The sequence below is a fragment of the Prionailurus bengalensis genome, chromosome C1, assembly GCF_016509475.1.
Source record: "Prionailurus bengalensis isolate Pbe53 chromosome C1, Fcat_Pben_1.1_paternal_pri, whole genome shotgun sequence".
Taxonomy (NCBI): domain Eukaryota; kingdom Metazoa; phylum Chordata; class Mammalia; order Carnivora; family Felidae; genus Prionailurus; species Prionailurus bengalensis.
Genome location: NC_057345.1, coordinates 36,575,664 through 36,597,618, shown reverse-complemented (window position 1 = coordinate 36,597,618; position 21,955 = coordinate 36,575,664). Strand labels below are relative to the sequence as shown.

At 37.6% G+C, this 21,955-nt stretch overlaps 1 protein-coding gene across 1 annotated transcript in view; it reads left to right on the top strand.

The window, feature by feature from the left end:
• PIK3R3 (phosphoinositide-3-kinase regulatory subunit 3) overlaps positions 1-21,955 on the top strand; it is a 132,506-nt gene that overhangs the window by 72,494 nt on the left and 38,057 nt on the right. Inside the window, exons 2-3 of the mRNA XM_043574855.1 lie at positions 12,328-12,436; positions 14,580-14,678. Coding sequence (XP_043430790.1) covers positions 12,328-12,436; positions 14,580-14,678 — 208 coding nt within the window. The remainder of the gene's footprint in view (positions 1-12,327; positions 12,437-14,579; positions 14,679-21,955) is intronic.

Here is a 21,955-nt window from a genome sequence, read left to right as displayed (position 1 = left end):
AGGGAGAATGTTCAGGGAGGAAGCTCCAGAGGATATAATGGAATGATGAGGAATGAGAAGATGGTTTAGTTAGTGGGGAGGCAGCTATACTGGGGTGAGAACATAGGAGATGACAAGTAGCTAAAAGGAACTTCCACTGTTCCCTACCTTCTTCTCTTCATGTTTCAGGCATTTGTTTAAATTGTCTCTTGGATCTTTCTTTCTTTCTTTCTTTCTTTCTTTTATATAAACACTGTTCCTTTAGTCTGGGACACTAGATTGTCTTCCTTGACTCTCTAGATTCAGTGCCCTTTGTGTTCCATGGCATCCGTTTCTTTCTGTGTCTTTTTTAAAAATTAAGATGTAAATCATACTTTAAAAATACTTTCACTGTGTTTAATCTTGGCCCAATAATTATATGTTTTACTTACTTGAATTGCCCACTGGACTGTTTGTTTTGTTACTATCTTTGGCATCTAGCCTAGCCCCTATATCTAACAGCTAATATTTCTTGGTTGCTGTGTGTTGTACACTGTTTTAAGTTTACATGTATTGACTCATTTAACCCTCATAGGATGTAGGTACTACTTTGGCCCTATTTTATGGATGGAGGAAACAAAGGCCTAGAATAAGTAGGTCAGTCACTGTTGAATGAACACATTTATTGTGTGTATCAGGCACTGTGCTGTAATTTTGGGTTACAGAGTTAAGAAAGTCTTTGGTCAGAGTTTCAAACATAATGTTAGTTAAAACTTTACCCTGAGAGGAGCCTGGGTGGCTCAGTTGGTGAAGCATCCAGCTCTTGATTTCAGCTCAGGTCGTGATCTCACAGTTCATGAGTTCGAGCCTTGTATTGAGCTTTGTATTGACAGTGCAGAGCCTGCTTGGGATTCTCTCTCTGTCTTTCTCCCCTTACCCTGATTGTGCTCTCGCTCTCTCTCTGTCTATCAAATAAATGTAAAAAACAAAAACAACGACAAAAAACTTCACCCTGAGATGAGGGAAATATAGCTGGCTCTGAGTTTTGTAGTATTTGGAATGAAAAGGTTGAAAGGCCTAAATGCTTATATAATTAGATGTGCCCCTTCTCCCCCCAGCACAGACTGGAGACATACATTCGAATGTTGTTTTAGCCTTTTATCTACCATTTTTTGTTTGAAACCATCCTTTGTAAAGTCAAATCCCAGCATAGACTATTAGGGCTGAGATCTGCCATTCCTCCCTGGTTTTAATAAGTACCTAACTCTGACTCTTTTTTTTTTTTTAATTAAGTATTTTATTTGGAAACAATTTAAAACTTACAGAAAAGTTGCAAAAATAGGAATATAAAGAATACCTATATGTTCTTTACTCAGGTTTACTTGCTAACATTTTATTCCATTTACTTTATCATTCGTGTTCTCTGTTTATTATATAAAATCCTACTGCTTTTTTCTGAACTGCTTGAGAATAAGTTACATTCATCCTGACCCTTAACCCCTGAATGCTTTAATATAGATTTCCTAAGAATAGGAATGTTCCTTTACATTCCACAGTATGCTACAGTTATCAACTGTAGCACTTTTAACTTTGATACTTTACTGTTCATTTATAAATAGCATTTATAAAATACTAATTATAGACCACGACTAAAGAAATAATCTTTTTATAGTGCTGTAGATCCTGAATGCTTTCTTTAATTAAAAAATACCAAAGTGAATTTTTGAAACTTCTTTTAAAATTTTTTTTTCAACGTTTATTTATTTTTGGGACAGAGAGAGACAGAGCCTGAACGGGGGAGGGGCAGAGAGAGAGGGAGACACAGAATCTGAAACAGGCTCCAGGCTCTGAGCCATCAGCCCAGAGCCTGACGCGGGGCTCGAACTCACGGACCGCGAGATTGTGACCTGGCTGAAGTCGGACGCTTAACCGACTGCGCCACCTAGGCGCCCCGAAACTTCTTTTAAAAAGTCGGAAAATAGACTCTTAACTATAGAAAACAAACTGAGGGTTGATGGAAGGAAGTGGGTGGGTGGGGTGGACTAAATGGGTGATGGGTATTAAGGAGTGCACTTGTTGTGATGAGCACTGGGTGTTACATGTAAGTGATGAAATGCTAGATTCTATACCTGAAACCAATTTTATCATATAGGTTAACTAGAATTTAAATTTTTTTTTAACATTTATTCATTTTTGAGAGACAGAGTGTAAGTGGGGGAGGGGCAGAGAGAGAGGGAGACACATCATCCAAAGCAGGCTCCAGGCTCTGAGCTGTCAGCACAGAGCCCCACACAGGGCTTGAACCCATGGACCACGAGATCATGACCTCAGCTGAAGTCGGATGCTTAGCCGAATGAGCCACCCAGGCGCCCCTAGGTTAACTAGAATTTAAATGAAAACCTGAAAAAAAGTCAGAAAACACAATGAATTAAAAAGTTACTCATGACCATCATTTTTGTTTTTATTAAAATATACCTAAAGAAAACATACATACATACTCTCCTGTGCTGCTTCTCCATCCCTGTTGTATACACTATTAAGTTTCTGTATTTTTCCAGATGTTTTTATGTATGTATACACACACACACACACACACACACACACACACACACACCAAAGCAAACATGTACATTTGTGTGTAGATGTTTGCTCGTATATCTACATATTAAAATTGAATTTAAAAATCTTTGTTGCTGAAATTTAAAACTCATAATTTATGAAAGTGGAAACAAAAGTCCTTTTTATCATCTACTAAACAGAAATAAAACTCCTAGGCATTTTATGAATACTTATTTAGGAAGATATTTGTTCAGGTGTATTTAACATCACCTAGCACTGCAGTGCTCACCAGTACAAGAACTACCTTATCAAGTGGTTAAAAGATCATTAATGTACCCTAATTAGCTTTTCTCTCCATATGTTCCACTTGACCTACTTAAAGTGTTAAGTGGTTTGGAATTTTTTAAGCCTTATTTATAATATCATAATTTGGAAGCAACATATAGATATAAATCTCCCTGTCTCCATATAATTACAAGGTTAAGATAATTTTTTTGTTTTGCTTGTGTTTAGTAAATTCTATAATTTACATGATGATGGGGGTCAAATACCAGAGAAGGCAAGACATTTAGTTTGAAGACTCTAATTGGGATAAATTTGAACATACTCAGATTTTAGGAATAATGAATTATATTGAAATTTATCCTTTTGGACTATAAAGTCCGTAAGTATAGGGACTGTGTCTCTCTAGTTTATTGCTATAATTCCCCACTTATAGAACATAGGAGGTATTGAATATTTTATGTATATAATGATAGATAAGAATATATAAATAGGCCAGTATTGCATTCATTTCCGATCTTATAGTTCATTATAGTTGTGTTGTTTTAGGAACTTTATGTAGAAACAGCTTTGTAGTCATTTCATTCTTATTTCTGTAGATAAGAAAAGTAAGATACAAGGAGGCTCTGGGCAGCCCTCTGTAATAGATGAAATGGTCATTATATGTTTGTTGGTGGTAGAGCTACCAGTGAACTATTATTATCCATAAATAGCATCTTCTCCATGCAGCTTGGTCAACTCAGTTTAGCATAGAGCTCTTCCAGAGAAGGGATATAGATAGTACCAAGTCTTTGTGATTCCTTTTGGTGATTAGAGTGTAACCCACTGCTGACTCAAGGAGGCATATTGGTTCTTTTTGGGCCCTGCTGGTCACGGCTCTTAGTTCAGGAAGTTCTAGGTTTGAGAAGCTTAGTGTTTGAACTGAAGTTTCCTCAGGAGGGAATCAAATGCTCCTTTTGCTGGGTTTCCATTACACTTTGCTTTTACCTTTATTATAATATTTACTTCACTCTGCCGAGTGTTACGGTTAGGTGTTTCTATGTGTTATTCCCTCTAGGTTGGTTCATTTGAGTGCTGGGAACACCTTGTCTTTGTACCTTTCATAGCTATAGCACAATACTTTGTATAGCACAAGTTTAAACTGTTAATTCTTATAAGTGGAGAAGTAGAAGAATTTTAAATTTTGCAAAATTATAGTTCCAATTGTAGCTATTTTTTGTAAGCTGCATCAAATCCTTTCCAAACAAGATAGGCATAAATAAGTAGCATTTAGAAAAAAGTATGGATTATAGCAAGTTCTTCCTTCATCTAACAATTTCAGAAGGCTGATAGTTTTTTTAAAAGAATAGCTTTATTGAGATAAAGTTCACACAGCATACAATTCACCCACTTAGAGTGTATAATGCCATAGGTTTTAGTACATTCACAGAGTTCTGCAACCATCACCACAAGCAATTTTGGAACATTTTCATTGCCCCACTCTGCACACATTGGCTCTCCTTCCCCTTTCCCCTTTAATACCACCCTAGGCAACCATTAATTTATTTTCTCTGTAAGTTTGCCTGTTCTAGACAGTGAAATCCTCTAATTTGTGGTCTTTTGTGACTGGCTTCTTTCAGGTAGCCTAAATGTTTTCATGGTTCATACATTTTATGGAATATTTCATTCCTTTTTACTGCCAAATTTTGAGAGAGAGAGAGAGAGAGAGAGAGAGAGAGAGAGCGAGCAAATGTGGTAGATGCGGAGAGAGGAGGAGAGAGAATCCCAGGCAGGCTCCACACTGTCAGCACAGAGCCCAGTGTGGGGCTCGAGATCACGAACCCATGAGATCATGACCTGAGCTGGGATCAAGAGTTGAATGCTTAACTGAGGCACCCCTATCCATCCGTTGATGGATATTGGGTTGTTGCCACTTTTTGGCTATTATAAACAATGCTGTTATAAACACTGATACACAAGTTTTTGTGCGGATGTAGATTTTGTTTTTCTTAAGTATATAGCTATGATTGAAGTTGCTGGGTAATATGGTGACTCTAGGTTTAACCTTTTTTAAAAAAATTATTTATTTTTTAATGTTTTTTTTTTTTTTGAGAGAGAGATACAGTGTATGAGTGGGGGAGGGGCAGAGAGAGAGGGAGACACAGAATCTGAAGCAGACTCCAGGCTCTAAGCTGTCAGCACAGAGCCTGATGCGGGGCTCCAATTTGCAGACTGTGAGATCATGACCTGAGCCGAAGTCAGATGCTTAACCGACTGAGCCACTTAGGAGTCCCTACTAGGTTTAACCTTTTTAAAATATTTATTTATTTTTTTGTTTTTAACTAATCTCCACACCCAACGTTGGGCTTGAACTCAAAACCCCAAGATCAAGAGTTGCGTGCTCCACTGACTGAGCCAGCTAGGCACCCCTCTAGGTTTAACCTTTTGAGGAGCTGATAGATTGTTTTCAAAACAGTTACATCATTTTATGTTTCTATTAGCAGTGTATGAGAGTTCCAGTTTCTTCACATTCTTACCAACACTTGTCTGTCTTTTTGATTATAGTTTATCCTTGAATAATGTGGGAGTTAGAGGTGCAAATCCCCTGTGCAGTTAAAAATCTGTGTATAACTTTTGACTCCCCAAAAACTTAACTACTGATAGCCTACTGTTGACCAGAAGCCTTACTGATGACAGAAACAGATTAACACATATTATGTATGTTGTATGTATTACATACTGCATTTTTACCATAAAATAAGCTAGAGAAAAAATGTTAGTAAGAAAATCATAAGGGAAAATACATTTACAGTACTGTAATATATGTATTGACAGTGTGAGTTTATGTTGTCTGTTCATAAGATAAATCGTCTGTCTTTCAGTAACTACATTATTATTATATGATACAAAAATACTATAAGATGTTATACCTTTTACACTAGACATCAAAAATGAAAAGATAATGTGAAAAAACTCATTTATTTACAGATATAACAATTCATGCATTGATAATGAAACATAAATATGATTGGCAATGATGACAAAAATGTCATAGTTCTTGCTATACAGTTACTAAGTTTTCATATCAAGACACATGCACAACAGTTTATTAACTGTACAGTATGATGATTATTTGCTGTTAAGTGGAATTGAATCATCATAAAGATTTTCATCCATGTTATCTTCATGTTGAGTAGGCTGAAGAGGAGGAGGAAGAAGGAGAGTTGATCTTGCTGCCCTGGGGTGGCAGAGGCAAAAGAGGTGGAGGAGGAGGTAGAAGTGGAGGCAGGAGAGGCAGGCACACTCGGTGTAATTTTACAGAAATATGTAGTAATTTTTTTTTAAGTTTATTTAGTTTGAGAGAGAGGGAGAGAGAGAGATTCCCAAACAGGCTCCATGCTGTCAGCACAGAGCCTGATGCGGGGCTTGAACTCACAAACTATGAGACCATGACCTGAGCTGAAGTCAAGAGTTGGGCGCTTAACTGACTGAGCCACCCAGGAGCCCCTGTAGTAATTTCTATCTGACATTTTTGCTTTTTCATTTCTCTAAAAATTTCTATACAGTATCAATCCTTCTACCATTTGTTTTGTTTCGTTGCTTGTATCATACAAGGGTCCATATCCTAAATGAAGTCAAAAGCAGTCTTGGATATTTGGAACCCTTTTGCCAGATTGTCTAATGTCACTTTGTTTTCTGGAACTGCTGCTTCTTCATCTTCTTCTTCATCATCTGACATTGGTTCAGAAGCACTCCTCTCCATCACGTCTTCTGTTAATTCCTCCGTTGTGATAGCATTTTTTCTCTAAGATCCATATCTTGAAACCCTTCACTCGCTGCTTCCCCCTCCCCCCCATATCTACCATCTCTTTCATGATTTCCTTGATTGGCTGTATTGTAAATCCTGTGAAGTCATGTACAACATCTGGACACTATTTTCTCCAGCAGGAATTTATTGTTCTGGGCTTGATAGCTTTCATGGCTTTTTCTGTAACAGTGATGGCATCTTTAGTGATGTAATCCTTCTAAAATATTTTTTTAATGTTTATTTTTGAGAGAGAGAGAGACAGACAGACAACATGAGCGGGGGAGGGGCAGAGAGAGAGGGAGACACAGAATCTGAAGCAGGCTCCATGCTCCCTGAGCTGTCAGCACAGAGCCCCAACACGGGGCTCAAACCCACAAATTGCCAAGATCATGATCTGAGCCGAAGTTGGACGCTTAACCAACTGAGCCACCCAGGCGCCTCTTTAGTGATGTAATCCTTCTAGACTATCATGATGTTCTCTCTATCAGGGTTCTCTTCCATATCATTGACAATTCTTTCCAAAGACTACTGTGCATCACGAGCCTTTAAGGTCTTTATGACCCCCTGATCTAGAGGCTGAATTAGTGATGTTGTGTTTGGGGGCAAGTAGACCATTTTAACACTTTTGGTGTTGGATTTGTCGGGTTCTGGGTGGCCAGGGGCACTGTCCAATATCAAAAGAACTTTAAAAGGCAGTCTTTTACTGGCAAGGTAAAAGCCAGTAAAAGGTAAAAGCCTGGCAAGGTAAAAGCCAGGAAGTACCTGGCTTCAGGGACAAGCATTGATGAAACCAGTCTAGAAAAAGGGTTCTTATTATCTAGGCTTTCTTGTTGTATAATCAAAAGACAGACTGGTATCTGGTATTTATTTTTTCTCTTCAAGGCTTGGGGTTAGCAGCTTTATATAGATAAGGACAATCTTTTTTTTTTTTTCTTTAATGTTTACTTATTTTTGAGAGAGAGAGTGAGACGGAGTATGAGTGGGTAGGGCCAGAGAGAGGGAAACACAGAATCCGAAGCAGGCTCCAGGCTTTGAGCTGTCAGCACAGACCCTGACGTGGGGCTTGAACTCACAGACCACAAGATCATGGCCTGAGCTGAAGTCAGACGCCCAACCGACTGAGCCACCCAGGTGCCCGATCTTGATCATAAATCCAACTGCATTTGCACCAAAGGATAGAGTTAGCCTATCCCTTCTTGTCTTTTTTTTCTTTTTTTTTAATCCCTTCCTGTCTTAAATCCAGGTGCTCACTTCTCTTTCTTACTAATGAATGTCCTTTGTGGCTCCCCCCCCCCCCCCAAGAAAAGGGCACTTTTGTCTGCATTAAAAACCTGTTCAGGCAGACCTCCTTTCTCCTCCATGATTTTCTTAATGGTTCTGGGAACTTGTCTGCTGCCTCTTGGTTGGCAGAAGCTGCTTCTTCTGTTATCTTAATGTTTTTAAAGCCAAACTTCTTTCTAAAATTATCAAACCATCCTTTGCTGGTTAAATTCTCTGGCTTTAGATCCTTCACCTTCCTTTTGCTTTCAGTTGTCATATAAAGACTTAGCTTCTCTTTGAATAATATTAGAGTCTATAGGTATGCCTTTCTTATAGCTGTCCTGCTATAAAAGCTGCACTTGCAATACAGGATAAAAAAGTATTTTGCAAAAAGTGTGAGGTTTTTGCATCTGCTGGCATAGCGGCAGTGACGGCTTCACAAATTTCCTTTTTTTTTTTTTTTTTAAAACAATGGTCTTTTAGGCTGGTGGGCAACTGCAGACCTCAAACAATTCAACTTTTTCTTGTAATGTTATGACTTTTCTTTGCTTCTTGGGAGCTTCCAACATCACTAGTGGCACTTTGTATGGGTCCTTTGGTGTTATTCAAGGTTTAAGGCATTGCACTAAACACAGAAAATATGCAAGAACCACGGGAGATTACTTTTTACTGTGATATGTAATTCACTAGAGAGAAATGAACTGTTCATGCAGAGATGATTAGTGTCACAGGGCATTTTAAGTGGATACTTACAACACTTGAGCTTACTGCAATAGCAACAGGAGATGGCTACAAAATTATTACAGTAGTACAACATGTACTACAGTTAATTTTATGCAGTTATGATTTAGTACTGTATTTTTACCTTTGTTTAACATTTCTCTCAACCACAAATGGCACCATGTACAATCTGTAAGTGTTGGCACAAAATTTTGATGAATTTTAACTTTTTATGATTTGTGTATATTTTATGGTAGTAAATGATAAAATAGACTAGTGTATACATGTATTTTATGCATTCATGACATATCTAATGTTTTTTTAGGCTGTTATGTTTCTAGACTTAGGTGGTTTGTGAAGTTTTTCAAGCTGCTGGAAATCTCCAAAAAATTTTCCAAAAAATCTGTGTATAAGAGGACTTGTGCATTTCAAACCCCTGTTGTCAAAGGGTGAACTGTATAGTCAAATCCTAGAGGGTGTGAAGTGATATCTATTGTGATTTTTATTTTATTTTTTTGAATTTAAGTTAGTTTATTTGAGAGAGAGAGAGGGAGTGAATGAGAGAGAGAGAGAGAGAGAGAGAGCAGGGGAGGGACAGAGAACGAGGGAGCGAGAATCCCAAGCAGGTTCCATGCTGTTAGCACAGAGCCCCACCCAGGGCTCAGTCTCACAAACCGTGAAATCATGACCTGAGCGGAAAGCAAGAGTCGGACGCTTAACCAACTGAGCTACCTAGGTGCTCCATTATTTTGATTTTGATTTCCTTGATGGCTGATGATCTTATTTTTTCATGTGCTACTGGCCATGTGTATATTGTCTTTGGAGAAATGTCTATTCAGATCCGGTGCCCATTTTTAATTAATCATTTGCCTTTTTGTTAAGTTGCAAGAGTTCTTTCTGTGTTCTAGATACAGTTTTTAAAATCAGATATATGGGGCACCTGGGTGGCTCAGTCCGTTAATTGTCCGACTTCATCTCAGGTTATGATCTCGCGGTCCATGAGTTTGAGCCCCGCGTCGAGCCCTGTGCTGACAGCCTAGAGCCTGGAGCTTGCTTTGGATTCTGTGTCTCCCTCTCTCTCTCTGCCCACCCCCACTCATGCTCTGTCTCTCTCTCTCTCTGTCAAAAATAAATAAACATTAAACATTTTTTTAAAATAAATAAAATCAGATACATGATTTACAAAGATTTCCTGCAGTTCTGTGTGTTGTCTTTGCACTTTCTTGATGTCATCTGAAGCACAAAAAATTTTAATTTTGATCAAGTCCAGTCTATCTGTTTTTTTTCTTTTAGTCATTTGTGCTTTTGGTTTCTAAGAAACTAATGCCTAATCCAGAGTCATGAAGATTTAAGCCTGTTTTCTTTGAAAAGTTTTTTAGTTTTAGCTCTTATGTTTAGATCTTTGATCCATTTTGAGTTAATTTTTGCATATGGTGTGATATAGGGGTCTGACTGTGTTCTTTTGAATAAGGATAACCAGTTATCCTAGCACCATTTGTTAAAAAGACTATTCTTCTACCATTGAATTTCTTGACATTCTTATTGAGAGATATTTAACAGTTTCTGTTTTGAAGAATATATTCACATTTTCCCCGTTTTCCCTCTATATTGTCTCTTTTTTATTAAAAAAATATTTAGAAACCATCTCAAACTTATAGAAAAGTTAGAAGTATAAAAAGAGGTTAGAGTGGGAGAGAGCCAAAGCATAAGAGACTCTTAAAAACTGAGAACAAACTGAGGGTTGATGGGGGGTGGGAGGGAGGGGAGGATGGGTATTGAGGAGGGCACCTTTTGGGATGAGCACTGGGTGTTGTATGGAAACCAGTTTGACAATAAATTTCATATATTGAAAAAAAAGTATAGTACAAATAATTTATTTTCTTGAATCATTGAGAGTAAGTTGCTGACATGATACCCCACAATGATCATATTTGTCTGTATTTCCCACCACCAAGAACATTCTCCTATACAAAATCAGAATATTCACGTTGATGTATTACAACACCAATCTTATTCTCAGCTCCCATTCAAGTTTTGTCCTTCCTCCAGTAATATTCTTTGTAACAAAGTCACAAACTGCATTTAATTGTCACAATTCTCTAGTTTTCTTCAATCTGGAACAGTTCATCAATCTTTCTTGATTTTCACAACCTTGACTTTTTTGAAGATTACAGGCCATTTTTTTTTTTTTTTTGGTAGAATATCTCTCAATTGTGGCTTGTCTGATGTCTCCTCATGATTAAATTCAGTTTGTGCGTATTTGACAGGAATATCACAGAAGTGATGTTTTATCCTTCTCATTGCATCCTGTTGGGGGCCCAAGATTTTATCATTACTAGTGGTATTAACTTAATTGATTATTTGATTAAGGTGGTATTTGCCAGACTTCTCCACTTCTTGTCTTTTTACTTTTGTGACTAATAAGCATTTTGTAGGAAAGCCTTCTGAGATTTTGTAAATCCTCCTCATTAATCTTTCAATTATTTATTTATTTTTTATATCTGCCTGCATGGACACGTGGATTCTTATTTTGTTTGATGACTTATATTTCCTTACTATCATTATTCATATTGATGCTCCATATTTGGTAGTGGGAGCCCCTTCAGTTGGCTCCTTTATTTTTTGTCGTGGCCCCTCATTCTTTGAGCACTTGCTTGCTTTTTGGCTTAACGTGATGTTTGAGGTTCATTTGGTTCTTGCTCTGCCCCAGCCCTGGAATCAGCCTTTCTTCAAAGAGCCCAGATTGTTTTAAGTAGAGGATGGCACTAGAAATAAAGATATGGGTACTGGTTATGCATATTGGGGGTGCGGCTGATCTCAGGACCTCTCAGGACAGAGCTTGGGAATAATTTTATTCCCAGTGTGTACAGACATTTGCATCTCTCTTTCTATTGAATTTCATGAGTTCATTATCAATAGCTGCAATTCCAGTTCAAACTCGAGGGATCGTTCTATTTTTTCACTTTTCCATATTTGTAACTTCCTTTTTAGACTATGAGAAAACTGGGTCTTATTAATTTTAATAGTTTTACTTATTTGGTTCATATCTCTGTATGTACCTCATCTCTTACAGCTATTGCTGCATTCCCCCAACACCTCGCAGCCTCCCCTCCCCCAAGTAGAAACTCTTTTCACCCTTATCTGGCTTTGTCTCATTGCACTGGTATGCCCATTTCTGAGGACTGTGTCCTCATTGGCTTGGTCTCCACTACACTGTGCCACCGGGCCCTGTGCTGCTGTGCTTCTGATTTCATTTAGCTTTATTTAACACCTTGTGCCAGGCTGTCCCTGTGAAGATCTCCTTCTTACCCTCCTCTGGCTCTGAGATCCTGTGCTGTGCTGTGCTGCTGTCCCCTTATTTGGACATAATCCTTCTTCACCTGCTTTGGGCTCTGATACTAACTCTTGGCCATCATGACCAGTCTCATGTAATGGCTTTTGGGCTGAATTGTTGGTGAAGGGGCTTCACACTGTCTTTTGAGAGAAGATGAAGTTTTGGGTGGCATATGTTCAGAATTAAAAGTTAGCACTTTATAAGAAGGAAAAAAAAACCCAGGTAGCTTGAAAATTTCACATTTTAGGCAGTTATTGGTAGAGTTCTAAAAGGATTCCTTCTTTGGCTAACATTTAATATAAAATAACACTTGATTTATAATTATCTGAATCTTAATGTACATTGGTTAATGAGCTGTTCCTGACTGAGGAAATTAGAAAAGAAATAGTAATTTACATCTACAAAATAATATTCATTTTTCTTCTAGCTCTTCCACCAAAGCCACCTAAGCCAATGACTTCAGCTGTTACAAATGGAATGAAGGACAGTTCTGTTTCTCTTCAGGATGCAGAATGGTACTGGGGGGATATTTCAAGGTAATAACTAGAATACTACTATAATTCAATGCAGTTGAAAAATCATTTTTGAGAATTAGTTAAAAATAAAACATTCTAATGCACTACTAGTTGTTAAAGATTACCATTTTGAAAATCATATGTGAGAACATTTCAAAAGTTTCTAAATGCTGTCCTTCCCACAAAAAAGTGACAAGAAAATCTTTATTACAGGTGTGATCATTACTTTTAATACTGTATTGAGGATAGATTTCTGAATAAATGAAACTTCTACATTTAGGATAGCTACATGTGTTTTAGGATAAAAGATAGCTACAGGTACTTAATTTTCTTTACCTTTCTGTGTCTAAGTCAGTGGTTCCATAATCTTTGCATGCACAAGAACCAATTGAGGTGGGGCCCAGGAATCTGCATTTAACAGTTTCCCCAGGTGATTTTGATGTAGTCTTCACATACCTCATTTTGAGAAACAGGACTTTAGAACAGGTTTACTTTTTGGGTAAAATGTGGTTTTGGAAAAATCTGAGCCTAGAGAAGGGAAATATATATATTGAATTTGAATTTTCAAATTTCTTGTTTTTCTTGAATTTTGTTTTAGAAAAGACCTATCCATTTCTGTCAAATTAGGTTCCAGGCTGATGGTGTATTCTTTAATATGCTTGTGTTTCTCTTTCTCTTGTCTGTTTTCTTTAATTCCCAGAGTGCCACTCATTTCTTTTTTTTCCCCTTTGTTACCATTTTAACCATCTTTAAATGTCCAGCTTAGCGGCATAAAGTACATTGACAGTATTGTTCAACCCTCACCACCATCCATCTCTGGAACTATTTCATCTTCCCAAAGCATAACTTTGTACTCGTTAAACACTAACTGCCTTTTCCTCCTGTTCTCCCCAGCGCCTGGAAACCACCATCCTACTTTCTGTTTCTATGAATTTGACTACTCTAGGTACCTCACATAAGTGGAATCTTACCATATTTATCCTTTTGTGACTGGCTTATTTCACTTAACAAAATGTCTTCAAGGTTCATCCGTGTTATAGCATGTGTCAGTATTTTCTTCTTTTTTAAGGCTGAATAATATTCCATTATGTGTATATACACCACATTTTTATTTATTCATTCATCTGGACATTTGGCTTTGAACATTTGGATTGTTTACAGCTTTTGGCTATTGTGAATAATGCTGCCATGAACATTGGTGTATAAATGTTTATTCAAGTCCCTGCTTTTAGTTCTTTTGGGTGCATGCCCTGAAGTGGAATTTCTGAGTTATATGGTAATTCTATGTTTAATTTTTGGGAGGAGACTTAATATATTTTTATATTAAAATGGATCAGAAAATTTTTATTTTGTAATTATATAATAAAATGATTTGTTAGATTTAAATATCATTTAAATTTATATTCTTTTTTTTTAAGTTTTATTTTGAGAGGAGGGGGAGCACAAGCATGTGGGGGAAAGGGGCAGTAAGAGAATCAAGCACAGGACTTGAACCCACTAACTGAACTGTGAGATCATGACCTGAGTCAAAACCGAGTCAGTTGCTTAACCGACTGAGCTACCCAGTCATCCCTTAAACTTACATTCTGAGACCATGTGGGTCTGTAACTCAAGAGTCTTCTATGCCCTCCTTTCCTGAGTGTTCTAGTATTCTTAAAGTTCTAAACCAACTCTGCGAGAGGAGTTTATCATCAGTATAAATTCAAATTGGAGAAGATTATATTGAAAGGTTGTGAACTTAGTGAAATTTTCCCCTTCTGATCAGACACAGCTGCCACTGTTGCTTAAACATAACCTTCTTTCTAAACAGCTGCTGGTTTCTCCTGAAACCGTACAAGTTCAGACTTGCCTAAGGAAGCCCTAAAGGCTTAATGGAAACATTATCCCCTACAGACGTTTGAAATCTGGAAGAGTTTAAAAAGCAAATAGCCTGTCCTTAGGTTGCATAATTCCAAAAATCAAAACAGAAAGATCATATCTAGGGGGAGGAACTAAATGACCTCTGAGGGCCCCCATAATTCTGTGACCTTAGACATACTCCCCTCCTAACTAGTCTTAGTAGTAATATGTGAAGAAAACAATTGACTAATCAACTAATCGATTAATGTGAAGAGAACAATCAGCGATTACATTTTTTTTGTTTTCCTATAATTCTGTTTTTCAGGGAGGAGGTAAATGACAAATTACGGGATATGCCAGATGGTACATTCTTGGTCAGAGATGCCTCAACAAAAATGCAGGGAGATTATACTTTGACTTTGCGGTGAGTATTTTTCAGCATTTGACTACTGTTCTACTACCATTATTTATTTCTGGGTATAGAGAGATTTTTGTATTTATTTAAATGTTTATTTACACATTTAAAAAGAAGTTAATTTAGATATATAGTTTTTTTTAAGTTTATTTAGTTTGAGAAAGAGCACGAGCTGGGGAGGGGAGAGAGGGGGGGAGACAGAAAGAATCCCAGTGCAGAGCCCAGTGCAGGGCTCAAACTCACAAACCGTGAAGTCATGACCTGAGCTGAAACCAAGAGTCAGATGCTTAACCTATGTGAGCCACCAGGGAGCACCTAGGTGCCCCTAGATACATAATTTTTAATTGTTTGGCTGACTATTCTTTCTCTGTACATTAAATATTTAAATGTCTTATATGAAAATGGCCACAATTTTTATTTTTATGAAGGAATAAAAAAAAAAAAAAGGCTAAGATCCCTAAAAGTAAGGAAGGAAGAAGACCTGTGAGTGAAAAAGAAGTCCTGGGCACAGTTTGAGGTTATTAATGATATGTTGGGAATCCACCCCTCTATTAATCCTATTCTTTTTCTCAGTGCAGACTTCAGAGAATAAAACTCAACATAGTTTAGGCTGATGAGGATATGTAGAAGATAAGGCAATTCTCAGCCTATATCATGCCATCCATATGGGCATATTAGAATTTTCTAAGTGGTGGGTGTATCACCTTTTATATTTACAAAGATATATTTACAAATATATTTTAAAAGATTAGGAAAACGGCATTAGATATTTTTACATTTAATTTTTTTATATTCAATTTTAACAATTAAAATAGCCTAATTACAATAAAGTACTGTGATTTTTTTATAAAGGAACTATCTAAAGAAAAATATAATGAAAACAGTAATGATAATAGCTCCCTTGTACTAAACATTTTACGTGCAATATCTTATTATTCACAACAACCTTATGAGATAGGTATTATTCATATTTCCATTTTATAGATGAGGCAACTGAAGCTTAACCTGGTTAAGAAACTTACCTGAAGACACATAGCTAGTAAGTGGCAGAGGATGGGTACAGATCCAGATTTATCTGACTCTTTATTGTCTTTCTACCTACTATCTTTAGGAAAAATCATGTAGTTTATGCTAGAAATTTGGAGTTTCTGGTAAAGATATTATAAGAAGTTAATACCTTGGGACTTTTAGTTGTGCTGAGGAATAATCAGTGTGCTACAATGATTCATTTGATTCTGTTCCCCCCCCCCCCCCCCCGCCCCGCCGCTCCAGTCAGGCTTCTGTCTCTTCCAGTCTACAGGGACTACAAAACCAATGGCCACTTCTTTCTTCTGTGTGTGTGTGTGTGTGTGTGTGTGTGTGTGTGTGTGTCTAATTAATGTTATTTATTTACATCCAAGCTTGTTACCATATAGTGCAATAATGATTTCAGGAGTAGATTCCAGTGATTCATCCCCTATGTATAACACTCAGTGCTCATCCCAATAAGTGTCTTCCTTAATGCCCCTTACCCATTTAGCCCATCCTCCCACCCCACAACCACTCCAGCAACCTTCAGTTTGTTTTTTGTATTTAAAAGTCTCTTATATTTTGTTCCCCTCCTTGTTTTTATATTATTTTTGCTTCCCTTCCTTTATGTTCATTTGTTTTGTATCTTAAATTCCTCATATGAGTGAAGTCATATGATATGTCTTTCTCTGACTAATTTTGCTTAGTATAATACCCTCTAGTTCCATCCATGTGGTTGCAAATGGCAAGATTTCATTCTTTTTGATTGCTGAGTAATACTTCATTGTATATATATACCACATCTTCTTTATCCATTCATCCATCGATGGACATTTGGGCTCTTTCCATACTTTGGCTATTGTCAATAGCTCTGCTATAGACATTGGGGTTGCATGCACCCCTTCGAACAGCACAGCTGTATCCCTTGGATAAATACCTAGTAGTGCAATTGCTGGGTTGTAGGGTACTTCTGTTTTTGGCTTTTTGAGGAACTTCCATACTGTTTTCCAGAGTGGCTGCACCAGTTTGCATTCCCACCAGCAGTGCAAAAGAGATTCTTTTTCTCCACATCCTCGCCAACATCTGTTGTTGTGTGAGTTGTTAATTTTAAGCCATTCTGACTAGTGTGAGGTGGCATCTCATTGTGGTTTTGATTTGTATTTCCCTGATGATGAGTGATGTTGAGCATCTTTTCATGTGTCTGTTAGCCATCTGGATGCCTTCTTTGGAGACGTGTCTATTCGTGTCTTTTGCCCATTTCCTCACTGGCTTATTTGTTTTTGGGTGTTGAGTTTGAGAAGTTCTTTATAGCTTTTGGATACTAACCCTTTATCTGTTATGTCATTTGCAAATAATCTTCTCCCATTCTGTTGGTTGCCTTTTAGTTTTGCTGATTGTGTCCTTTGCTGTGCAGAAGCTATTTATTTTGATGAGGTCCCAGTAGTTCATTTTTGCTTTTGTTTCCCTTGCCTCCCTTGAGTAAGAAGTTGATGCAGCCAAAGTCAAAGAGGTTTTTGCCTGCTTTCTCCTCTAGGATTTTGATGGTTTCCTGTCTTACGTTTAGGTCTTTCATCCATTTTGGCTTTATTTTGTGTATGGTGTAAGAAAGTGGTCCAGATTCATTTTTCTGCATGTCACTGCTGAAGAGATTGTCTTTATTCCATTGGATATTCTTTTCTGCTTTATCAAAGATTAGTTGGCCATACATTTGTGGGTCCATTTCTGGGTTCTGTAGTCTGATATGAGTGTTCTTGTGCCAGTACCATACTGTCTTGATGGTTACAGCTTTGTAGTATAGCTTGAAGTCTGGGATTGTGATGCATCCTGCTTTGGTCTTCTTCTTCAAAATTACTTTGGCTATTCGGGGTCTTCTCTGGTTCCATACAAATTTTAGGATTGTTTGTTCTAGCTCTGTGAAGAATGCTGGTGTTATTTCGATAGGGATTGCACTGAATATAGATTGCTTTGGGTAGTGTCCACATTTTAACAATATTCTTCCAATCCAGGAGCATGGAGTATTTTTCCATTTTTCTGTGTCTTCGGTTTCTTTGATAAGCTTTCTATAGTTTTCAGTGTTTAGATTTTTCATTTCTTTGTTTAGGTTTATTCCTAGGTATTTTATGGGGTTTTTTTGCAATTGTAAATGGGATCGATTCATTGATTTCTCTTTCTGTTGCTTCATTATTTGTGTAAAGGAATGCAACTGATTTCTGTGCATTGATTTTATATCCTGCAACTTTGCTCAATTCATGGATCAGTTCTAGCAGTTTTTTGGTGGAATATTTTGGATTTTTTCTATAGAGTATCATGTTGTCTACGACCACTTCTCTTTTTACCTCACCTGACTTCTTAGTAGCATTAGTCCTAGGCACTTTTTCCTAGAAACAGTTTATTGTCTTGGCTGTGGTGACATCACACTCTTCTGATTTTCTTCCTAACTCTAGACTAGCCACTCCTTTGCTCAGTATCTAAATTTTAAGTGTTCAAGGCTCAGATTTGGGTCTCTGTATTCATTCTCCCAAGATGAGTTTGTCCTATTCCATGGCTTTAACAGGCAGTTATATGGTGGTGATTCATAAACCTCATCTCCAACTCTGACCTCCAGAACTCCACATGCATATATCCCGTTGCCTATTTGACTTTGCCATTTAGATAACTAGGGAACATATTAATTTTAACATGGTCAAAGCAAAATGTTTTATTTCTTTTTATTTCTTTATTTTTTATTTTTTTAAATGTTTGAGAGAGAGAGAGAGAGAGAGAGAGAGAGAGAGAGAGAGAGAGAACACAAGTGGGGAAGGGGCAGAGAGAGGGAGACAGAGAATCCGAAGCAGGCTTCTTGCTGTCAGCACAGAGCCTGACGTGGGACTCAAACCTACGGAACTGTGAGATCATGATCTGTGCTGAAGTCAGATGCTCAACTGACGGAGCCACCCAGGTGTCCCAGAATTTTTTATTTCTAACCCGACTCCTCCTACTCAAACGATTTCTCTTTTAGTCTTTCCTTTTCTTTGTTTCTTTGTTTTTTTGTTTTTTTTTTTTTCTTTCAGAAATAGAACCACCATTGGGGCACCTGAGTGGCTTAATCAGTTAGGCATCCAAGTTCAGTTCAGGTGATGATCTCACAGTCTGTGAGTTCGAGCCCCGTGTTGGGCTCTGTGCTGATAGCTCAAGCCTGCAGGCTGCTTCGGATTTTGTATCTCCCTCTCTCTTTGCCCCTCTTCCACTCATGCTCTGTCTCTCTCTGTCTCTCAAAAATGAATAAATGTTAAAAAAATTAAAAAAAAAAAGAAATAGAACCACCATCTCTACAGTACTCAAGTCACAACTCTTTTTCCCTAACACATTCAAATCCATCATTAAACAGTCCTGCCAACTTTACCCCCAAATCTGTATTTGTAATCTCCACTTTACCTCCAAATCTATATTCATAATCTTGTCACACTTGTCTGCCACTCAACACTAAGCCACCATCATCTTGTTTGATCTTTTACAGTCATTTCGTGACAGGCCTCTCAGCATCTTATAATTTCTAGTCTTCCCCACCCTTTTTGACCATTTTCTGCACAGCAACCCGTAGTGATCATTTTAAGGTATGAGTCTGATTACTCCTTTGCTTAAAATTCTTTTTTTTATTATTTTTTTAGTATTTTAATTTATTTTTGAATGAGAGAGAGAGAGAGACAGAGCATGAGTGGGGGAGAAGCAGAGAGAGAGGGAGACACAGAATTCAAAGCAGGCTCCAGGCTCTAAGCTGTCAGCACAGAGCCCGATGTGGGACTCAAACTCACAAACTGTGAGATCATGACTTGAGCTGAAGCTGGATGCTTAACCAACTGAGCCACCCAGGCACCCACTTAAAATTCTTTTTTAAGAGTTTCCCTACTGCACTTAAAGTAAAAGAATTTGGATTTTATTCTAACTTACAAAATTCTATTTGACCTGGTCTTGGTCTACTTTTTTTTTTTTAAGTTTATTTATTTTGAGAGACAGAGCAGAGGAGGGGCAGAGAGAGGGGGAGAGAGAGAATCCCAGGCAGGTTTTGTGCTGTCAGAGCAGAGCCTGATGCTGGGCTCAAACTCACGAACCGTGAGATCATGACCTGAGCTGAAACTAAGAGTTGGACGCTTAATCGACTGAGCCACCCAGGCACCCCGGTCTCAGTCTACTTTTTACACCTCATATCTTGCCCTCTTCTCTCCCTTCCACTACATTCAACCCCACTATCCTTTTTGTACCTCAGATAAGTGAAGCTTATTCCTGTCTCAGGGCCTTTGCAATAGCTGTTCTTTCTGGTCTTCGCATCCTCGGTTCCTTTTTGTCGATCAGATCTCTGCACAGTTGCCACCTGTTAACTCTTAAACTCTCTTAAACTCTCAATCCAAAGTAGCCATCCAAGGATATATATTGCCTCAATTTAATTCTCTATAATCTGCTCCTGTATTTTCTTTTCCTCTTCCACCTTGTCTATCTCACCCCATAGAATTTAAGTTCTCTGATAATCATTGTTTAATCATTGTTGCATCTCCAGACTTTAGTGTGTGATAATGGATAGACATTAGACAGTGGATAATACATAACAGATGAATGTCTGATCTGAAAAATGGTTTTAGTTCCACACTAAGTTGTTTTATGATGGGTAGATTCCTAAGTGCACCTAACTAAAGGCAACAATTTTTGCATCTTGGGATGAGGAAAAGAGCCTGCAGAAGTTATATTACTTACCTGAAGTTGCAGCACTGTTTAAGAACAAAGGCTGGAAAGGGGTCCCAATGACAGTCTAGTCTAGAACCACCTTGAGAATTCTTATGCTTAGAGACCTGCAGCTGGAAGATTGTTAATACTACTTGGTTCAGCTGGGGTTTCTACAGATGTAAGAATTCTCTGCATAACATTTTTCAGAAAGGGCCACTGAGCTTCCATGTGATCTTTCAGTCAGAGGGAGCTAGGATCTTCCTTTGAGACAGCCCATTTTATTTTTGGGCAGCTTTAAAATTTAGAGGGTTATCTTTGTGGTGGATATTACGGTAGGACCAGGAATGTGGACATGAATAAGAAGATGCGGTTTTACCCTTAAGAGTTCATAATCTCAATGTGTAATGGTGGAATAGGAGAGACACATATATACTATACTTGAATGCTTTTAATATAACACATAATATAACATTGTGGTGTTATATTTGAGTTCTCCCCATTTACTCCTTCTCCTAACTCCTGGTAACCATTGTTTTAGTTTGTTTGTGAATTTAATTTGACTATTCTAGGTACTTCATATAATTAGAATCATACCAAAAAAAAAAAAAAAAGGTAGAATCCTACAATATTTATCCTTTTGTGTCTGGCTTATTTTTCAAGAATAATAGTTAAGTTTCATCCATATTGTAGCATATTCTTCCTTTTTAAGGCATGTGTATACTACATTTTGTTTATCCATTGTTCAGTGGACATTGGCAAGAATATTTTATTTAAAAATTATTTATTTATTTATTTATTTATTTATTTACTTATTTATTTATTTATTTTGAGAGAGAGAGGAGGAAGAGAGAGCCAAGTGGGGTAGGGGCAGAGAGAGAGAGAATCCCAAGTAGGCCCCACGCTGTTGGTGAACTATAAGATCATAACCTGAGCTGAAATAAAGAGTCAGACGCTTAACTGGCTGAGCCACTCAGGCTCCCCAGCAAGAGTATTTTAAAGCTTTCATGTATCTAGCAAAATGTCTGACATGTAGTAGGTACTCAGTGAATATCTGAAAGGAAAAAATAAATGAGAGAAAGGTAAAGGGAAGTTTTCTCAGAGGAAATACTAGTGTAACTGGGCCCTGACAGATTTTGTTAGACAGAAAAGTGATGGTCTTACTGGAGTTTAGTAAAATCCATAGTTCAGTACTAGTTACTCTGCATAGGATCTGATACTGAGTTAAAAATTTTTGTCTCAAAGAAGCCATAGTGTGTTGAGGACAATAGGAATAAGAAAATTGCTTTGAATTAAACTAAAATAATAGGAGAAATTCAAAAAATGGGAAAGAAATATCTTGTTGAGAGGATATACAGAGGTGTCCTTCATGGAAGAAATTGCATTGCAGTGTATCTGGAAGAAGGGAATAGATTTGGGCATGTAGAAAGTGGGAGGGGAGGTTGCAGGATTAGGTAGCAATAGGAACAGAGATAAGCTGGTGAGAAACTAGAGTGCCCTGTTCTTGAAAGATGCAGTCCCAATTTGGCCAGAGGATAAAGTCCATAAAGAGGAACCAAGTGGTAGAGGATGGATGGTTGGAAAGG